General features: G+C 45.2%; 1 protein-coding gene across 2 annotated transcripts in view; it reads right to left on the bottom strand.

The window, feature by feature from the left end:
* Positions 1–288: 288 nt before the first annotated feature.
* The window catches only part of rgmb (repulsive guidance molecule BMP co-receptor b), a 48210-nt gene continuing 41447 nt past the window's right edge, over positions 289–7051 (bottom strand). For both annotated transcript variants that reach the window (XM_074638149.1, XM_074638148.1), the window contains exons 2-3: positions 4404–4948; positions 289–2630 (exon numbers count right to left, since the gene is read on the bottom strand). In XM_074638149.1, the coding sequence (XP_074494250.1) occupies positions 1878–2630; positions 4404–4948 (1298 nt within the window). In that variant the 3' untranslated portion in view covers positions 289–1877. The remainder of the gene's footprint in view (positions 2631–4403; positions 4949–7051) is intronic.

Here is a 7051-nt window from a genome sequence, read left to right as displayed (position 1 = left end):
TTGCCGACTGTGGCAGTTGAAAACAGATCGTGTCTGTGAGGTCAAACCTGGTATCTGATCGAAACCTAACCTCAGACAGATGGGTTGGTGCACATGCTGTTAAACATGTGTGTGTGTGTGTGTGAGAAGATCTGCGTATATACAAACTCAACTTTGATCCTGACTTCCCTGTATTGCTAAAAAAAAAAAATTGTGGGGAAAACTTAACTCAAGTTACAAATATACATAATTTTAGAATCTTGTTTGTTTTATATTACTGTTAAATGTGACATTAATAAACAGGAAGTAAGCTTGGACTGTTTTGACTTTATTGTTTTTTTAAATAAAACACTTGCACAGTTTTTTTTCCTCCATGTTTTTTTTTTGTTGAGCGCCTTGAGTAACACACTGACATAGCAACAGAGCACCACTAAGTGGCAGTACAATCACATCTGACATTTTCTTTTTAAATTATTATCCAACAGCAAGAATATGGAGCTTAACTTCCTCTACAGGACACTACGTTCATAAATAAGTTAAGTATTTCAACATTGACCAGTCACTCTTCACCAAACTGACACTCACACATGATGGAAGAGATCACATTGCCAAAAACTGAGACTAAGCTGATTTTGGCCAAACAAACGGGGCATAATTATACAGAACGATACATGTTTAAAAGGCTCATAGTCTTGAGGGTCTATCAAACGACATACATTTCCCACAACACACTGCTGAAGTACATCTCAGCAGACAGAGTGGTAGCGTTCTCGGTGATTTGCAGTGTTTTGTCTACCAGTACCTAACACGTATCCCAGTGAGGAGCAGCTCATCACTTCTGGCAGTAGGAGTAAAACAGTAGCAACTTTAAAAACAGGGGAGAGAGTGTGAGGAGTAGGGTGCTGGTTTGGTGGTGAGTTATGATCTCCTTTGTACATAAAAACATACATTATCTGTCTTTGGCTCAAATTAACACAACAAAGAATACGGAAAGCGACTTACATGAGCCGGTATCGTCACAGCCTGTTGGCGAAAAGGTGGGAACACCTCTGACATGATTTTCAGAGGAAATTAAAAATACATCCAAGTATATCACAAACTGGTAAAAAAAAAAAAAAAACACATTCACACACACGCATTCACACACTCACACATATTTGAAATCAGGACTGAGGAAAAACAACAAATTCATACAGCAACAAACTGATGGCATTTGCTGTGACAATATTCATAATACATTCAAAAGAGAACAACTCACATTGACTTAAAATGAGACGCTGAGTTAAATCAGCTACGGAAAGAATGATGCATTTTAACAGAAAAATGGCAGCTCCTTGTATATTCAACAGATTTTTACTTTGAAAGGATCAAAAAATCTAAATATAGATGGTCTCCAAAACTTGAGGCATTGGAGATTTTGGTGGAGGACAGTAAGTGAGAGGAAGAAACACTGATGTGGATTTGTTAAAAAAAACAAAAAACTAAATAAAGTGCTTCTGTTAAAACAAACATCCTCTGTCTGAGGTATCAAAGAAAAACCACATCAAATGACACAAAAAAAACAAACTCTACGGCATTACACTGTGCACTGAAGACAAGCTATTTACAGTTTGGAGTGTATATCCACACACTCTATTCACCCACACAGGTACGTTTGTGTCACTGTCAAGTGTCTTATCCAAAGATGAAGATAGCCGTCATCACATCTCCTGTGTTATTCCTCAGAGGGCTGATTCTACCAGTTAGTGTTGCCAGTATGTCCTGTGCCAAAAACCGAAGTTCCCAGTAACTGTCCAGCCTGCTGTTTCCTCTCCACATGAGAGAGGAATCAGTGCTCCGTATCAGTGCTCAGCAAAAAAACTCTCTCTAGTGCACACACATACACGAGCCTCCCGCTCTTACATCAACGCCGCGCTCAGAGCACACAGCAGGAGCAGAGCCAGCCGTCTGATAGGTTGAGACTGTAAGGTGGAGGTGGCAGAGCCGCGCGGGTAGATCCTCCATCTATCCCTGTGCGGGTGGAGACTCTCCATGTCCTTCTGGGCGCTGTACGCCGCCACCGTGAAGTTAGCATCCCCAGTGGTCAGAAGGTCAAACACACAGGAGTGGAAGTAAATGTCCTGCACCTCCAGCTGCTCCCTGCAGCGCTCCTTCGCCCCCTCTGTACTGAAAACCTGCGTGGCACCGTAGGGGGACGCTTGTGTCTGTGAGGAGTAGCTGGGCCGACGCAGCTGCTGGAGCTGCAGGCCGAGCGCAGGAGGGGAGAGGGGCAGGGGAAGATGCCCCGCCTGGTCGATGCGTTCTCCGCTGGGGCAGCCGTTTAGACAGAGCTGCAGGTCCTGGGTGGCATCGTAGGCCTGAGCCAGCTCCTCTGGGATCCGCACTGCCATGGTCAGGTAGCGGCCCAGTTGGCGAACGATTACAGTCACACCGATGTAGCCGGCGTGCAGCTCCACGTGGTGCCCTGGGCTGCGCTCAGAGATCCACAGAGCCCGGACCTTCCCAGTTGCACCTTCTGTTCCAGCGGACATGTGGATGGGGTCTCCGCTGCTCACGGTTCCATCATCGAAGGCAGCAGGGAGGTCGTCTGTGACGGCCTGGTAGACCCTCTGGTCTGTACAACCCTCATACGGTTTGAAGATGACGGTGATCTATAGAGAGGAAGTCAGGGACGTTATTAGAGACAAGTTTAAAGTGGGTTCAATGAATGACGATGATGGATATATATATACCACCGCGACCCCGAATGGGATAAGCAGTTACAGATAATGAATGAATGGATGATATACAGTTCACAGTTACAAAGTCAATTCATTAGATATGGAACAAACACAACTTTCATCAAGGAGATGAGCAGAGCTGCAACAATTAATTGATTAGTTGTAGAGCTGCAACAATTTGTCGATTAGATAGTAAATTAATTGGCAACTATTTTCTGTTTTGTTATATATATGATAGTCAATGAAATACCTTTGTTTGACATTCATAATCATGAGTTCCAGCCCTAATTAATTGATTAGTATTTAAATCTAAATGAATATCTTTATTGAGTATCTTCTGGTTGGAGAAAAAATTGAGAACTGTGCGTTCACTATTCGCATTTGAAACCATTACAGTCATACATGAATCGAGAAAAAAAGTCACCTGATTAATTGAAAAATAAAATGATCAATAGTTGCAGCCCTAGAGATAAAGGTAAAAGGTCTCTTTCTCTCTCACACACACACACACACACTTACACATGTTGACATTCACCCATTACACAGGTTATTGACTCTCATCACACTACATTTGAGAAATGACTAAATGACTTTTTAACAAGTTGTAATTTGACACAGCTATGCAAACATGCTGACACACACACACACACACACACACACACACATAGAAACACACAGGGCTCCAGTGGTGAGTGGAGGCCGTGGTGGGTGCAGGGCGTGGTGTGAGCATTACGGTTAGCACTAGCATCATAGTTCCGGTGAATGGCTGCTTTGTTCACATGACAGCCGTGAGAAATGAGGCCTGGCAGGCCATTAAGCCTGGAGGGCTGTTAATGTGTGTGCGTGTGTGTGTGCGTGTGTGTGTGTGTGTTTGTGTGAGAGAGAGGGAGAGTGTGTCCCTAATAATCGTGACTAATAACTTGCCCCACCTCTGACACAAGGTCAAACCTTCAGCCCCGGAGTGTAGCAAGCCTACTATTTGCTTAATGTGTGTGTTTCTGTCAACGTGTGCATGACTAAGTGTATGGATGGGTGCGTATGTGTTTTAATAATTAAAGCTATCGACTGAGCTAGAGAGGGCAGATCATCGGGGGAAACATCAACATGGCTTCTTTAACGCCACAAAGATCACCTTGTGTGGCTCGCCATCCATTTGGTGGTGCGTGTGTGTGTCTTTTTGTCATAAAGGGATAAGGACCCTTAACACACATAGTGCTGTGCTAGAGTGCAAGGAGTGCCACTTATGAGACACACACACACACACACACAAATCCTTGCAAACACACACATGAGTAAACACTGGGTCCTTTCACACATCTCATTCCATGTTATTAGAGGTCAGGCTACATGCAGCCATTAACCAAGTTAGGTTTCCAACACTGCTCCAGTCACAAGAGATAGTCACAAGATTCGGCTGTTTGCCTCACACCTGTGAGTCTGAGGGAGACTCGGAGAGCGAGACAGAAAGAGAGAGAAAAGTAGAGCAGGGAGAGCGAGCGTAGCCTCACATTGATAAGATTTCTTACTCTGAGGCACAGAAACGCTACTTAGAGGTCATTATGGAAAAAACTTTTCTCCCTCTAACACACACAAATAAACTAGATTACACCAGCTGCTCTCACTTAAGAAACTCTTTCAGCCTTAATAACTGCTGATTAGACCACGTTTCTCTCCGCCTCCCCCTTATAACAGCTCTCCTCTCACCTTATTGGTTGCTGTGGCGCTGGAGCCCGGCACCACGGGAACATTAGTGACCTGCACCGACAGATAGTCATTATCGATGAGAGGCCACGCCCCCTCCACTTTGCAAGTCTGGAAGCTGTCCTTAAACGTCCTCAGGTGTGGGTCCCCGAACAGCCCGCAGAACAGGTAGACGGGCCGCGGCGAGTGGCCGTGGCCGTGGGAGTGCGTGTGAGCGTGCACGTGGGAGTGCGCATGGGCGTGTTGGGTGCGACTGTGGTAGTTGCAAGGCTCGTGTTGGACCTCGGGGTGCGTGGGAGACGTGGGACCGTCTCTGGAGCAGTTCCTCTGGCTCATGAGGTCGGAGATGCCCAGCACGGCCGAGTGGAAGACCAGGTTCCCCCGGCAGGACTTGGCCGTCCTCGTGGTGCAGGCCGAGTACGCACGTAGAGCCTTGCAAAACTCGGTGTGGAAGCCATCCACGGCCGGCGTCAGGTGGGAGGTGAGGGAGACGAAGTCGGTGGTGCACTTCTGGATGCGGCACTGAGGGGTGGCCACCTGGCACTGACCTGGAGAGGGAAGAGAAATATTGTTAGCAAAGTAATGTCATTACAGGAACAGTAATAGTGATCGGGGACCAGCTAAAACAGCCTTAAAGGTGATCACACATCTGATAATGAGGGTATGTATGTACACTATAAGAGCTGGATTTAACTAGAAACGGAACGACAGAGGACAACTTACTTTGACCATAAACACACAATGCTACCTGTTATAATCCCAGCTAGTAAAATTGGAAAAAGAACCGTCCGCTGGTTTAAAGTCTTGATGAATCAGTGGTGCCGCTCTGTGAGTGTAATAAACAATAAACCTGAAGTGTAATAAACCAAAGAGCAGCCAGAGAGAAAAGATAAAGAACGTTTTCCCACAAGGAGTGAGATAATACTGCTTATATAGCCAGGGAGCACACACACATACAGAGTTATAAACAGCGAGAGCAAGACAATACAAGGTGTGCTACCATGACTTTATGAAGCTTATAATTGAGACTGTCAGAAAGGTTGAATTATGTGGTCATTTTTCGAGGGTATTGTATTTGTGATCCTGTGTAGCATAGCAGATGAAATACACAATCAGAAATATATCTTTATAAGATATAAATGCAAGTTTTTGTTGTCACTTTAATGGTTGTTTACAGCTTTGAGCACCAGAGCAGGCTGAGGTAAGGAAATGCGTCCACAAGACTGATTATTCTGTCCTCGTATACCCATTAGAAACAAATTTCTTGGTCCGACATTGTCCCTGATGTTTTATTCGTTGCTATATTTCTAAATGTAACGGGGGTCAAACCAGCCTTTTATATCATAGATCATCAGAGAGAGAGGGAGTCAGAGCGAGAGAGAGAGATTAGAGAGCAGTCCTAATGCATCAGTCACAGCGTGCTCCTATTAGATTAGGCCAGAGAGAGGCTCTGCAGTGTATGGGCAGCTGCACACACGCACACACACAAATAGCTATCTTAGAAGGAATGCTGCCTGTGCTTCCGTTAAACGCACGTAGTCAGTGATCTTCAGATGGTGGTGTGGTCTCCTAATGGCCGAGCAAAACCAGGAAGCGCATGGTTTTCACTGAAATCAACAGATTTCCTTAAAGTCACACCATCACTAACACACAAACACACACAAGCACACAAACAGCACATTCCAGGTCGTCTTTGTATATTATTTGATTTTGGGGCATGACGGAGTCTGGCGTCACCATTTGGGGGCAGTAGTGCTCTGAGTTTTAGAAATCAAGGTGCAGGTACGGACCCCCACTCGCACCACGCTTCAGAATCTCCCTCCTGCCTGTTAAATACTGACACCAACCCACAGACACACACACACATGCACAGGCTGCTGTCCATGCCAACCACCACTGTGCAGACGGTCTGAGCACTGAGGACACATTGTGTCTCTGACTGGCGCACCAACAGCCTCCTTCTCTCCCTCCTATCTGCCCCGCAGAACCTAAATACCGCTCCCAATCTAATCAGAGCGGGTTTATTCTCCTTCGAATGGGGTATCAGAATCATGAGCTGCTCTAAAAACACACAAAAGCACTCATTCACTGACATTCTCCCAGCAGGGTGACGTAGAAGAGAAGAGAAAGTCGACCGTGTAACTGAAGGACTCGGGTTCAAACTGCTGACTTATATAAAAGGTTAAAACCTCTCTGAAGTTTCAACACCAGCTGACCCTGCACTCTTGCCTCCCTGTGAATGCGTCACGCAAAAAAAAAAATTGGATTTTCATATGATAATATTAAAACATAATTTTCATATTTTTTGCTCTTCAAAGCTTCCCTTCCGTGAAGCCGTCCTCCTCAGCGTCCTTTCTAAGCACACATACTTTCAAAAGAAAAACCCAATCTATGCATATAAATAAGCAATTAGTGGTAAGTCGAGTAGAGGTGGTGAATACTGAATCGACTTGAAAATATTGTTAAGAAGAGAATAAAGAACTCCTCGTGCGAGGAGCTGATGCTGGAGAGCCGTTCAACACATCCGGAGCCTGCTTTGTTTCATCCCCTGGGGTGAGTATCTAATATAGACACAATAAAACAGCCAGCAATGCCCACACCACTCCTTCCACGTCCTACCACAATATTAACCTCTCTTTTTCACTCCATCC

This window comes from Sebastes fasciatus, chromosome 6 (assembly GCF_043250625.1).
Source record: "Sebastes fasciatus isolate fSebFas1 chromosome 6, fSebFas1.pri, whole genome shotgun sequence".
Classification (NCBI taxonomy): Eukaryota; Metazoa; Chordata; class Actinopteri; order Perciformes; family Sebastidae; genus Sebastes; species Sebastes fasciatus.
This window is presented reverse-complemented; position numbering and strand designations above follow the sequence as displayed.